This window comes from Cystoisospora suis (genome assembly GCF_002600585.1).
Source record: "Cystoisospora suis strain Wien I chromosome Unknown contig_11620, whole genome shotgun sequence".
NCBI lineage: Eukaryota > Apicomplexa > Conoidasida > Eucoccidiorida > Sarcocystidae > Cystoisospora > Cystoisospora suis.
The window spans coordinates 399-1244 of NW_027164385.1; the positions used below are offsets into that span (position 1 = coordinate 399).

Genomic DNA, 846 nt, shown 5'->3' on the forward strand with positions numbered 1-846 from the left:
TTTCTTTCTTTCTCTTTCTTTTTATGTTTCACTTTTTCACCTGAGATTCTAGTTCTTCTTTTCTTCCTCTGACGATTATAAGAAGAGGAAGAATGACTGTTGGCCTGAGAAGCAGAAGAAGAAAGGTGGTCTTTCTTATCTTCTTCCTTTTCATCTTTTTTATCTTCTTGCTCGTCGTCTTCTTCGACATCCCAGAAGCTTCGATACCTCCCCTCACATCGACGAAATTCGAAGCGACGCTCCTCGGGACGGCTAGACACACAATTAACCACATACACAGACAGAAAACATATATATATATATATATATACATATATAGATAGATAGATAGGTATCTATATATATAGATAGCTACTTACATATCCTGACATATACATAGAGAGAGAGGGGTAGACAGAAAGTGCCGCATGACGATGATGCTGCTGCTGCTGGAGGTTTGCAGCCTTCAGTGAGACGTGCAGTGGGCTCTGATCTTCAAAAAGAGAGAGAAAGAGACAGAGACAGAGACAACACCTCCGCATTCTTCACTCTCAGCAGCAAGCATGTAGATAAGCACATCTCCTAACTCTGCTCGATACCAATGTATATTTATGGACATAGAGAGAGAGAGAGAATGGAGATAAGAAATGCTGAAGAGGTAAATCGCACTGAGTAGCTAGCTAAGTGATCTATCACCTGTCAGATCGTGCTATGAATGGGTGATGGTGGCCTATGGTGTACATACACCGGAACAAACCAGTCCTCGTCTCTCAGCATCAGGTGTATATACACCTCAAGAAGAACTGTATGAATACGGGGTGTGTATGTATGTGTGCTCGTCTTGTTTTCTGTGTGTTTCTTTTGATG

The 846-nt window shown here is 41.5% G+C and overlaps 1 protein-coding gene across 1 annotated transcript; it reads right to left on the minus strand.

Annotated features, from left to right (window-relative positions):
• Positions 1-35: 35 nt before the first annotated feature.
• CSUI_011423 (uncharacterized protein) lies at positions 36-846 on the minus strand (the record flags this gene model as incomplete). Its single annotated transcript, XM_068071521.1, has 2 exons — positions 360-846; positions 36-252 (listed from the first exon to the last, which is right to left on the minus strand). Coding segments are annotated over exons 1-2 (267 nt in total), but the record flags the coding sequence as incomplete, so codon positions are not given.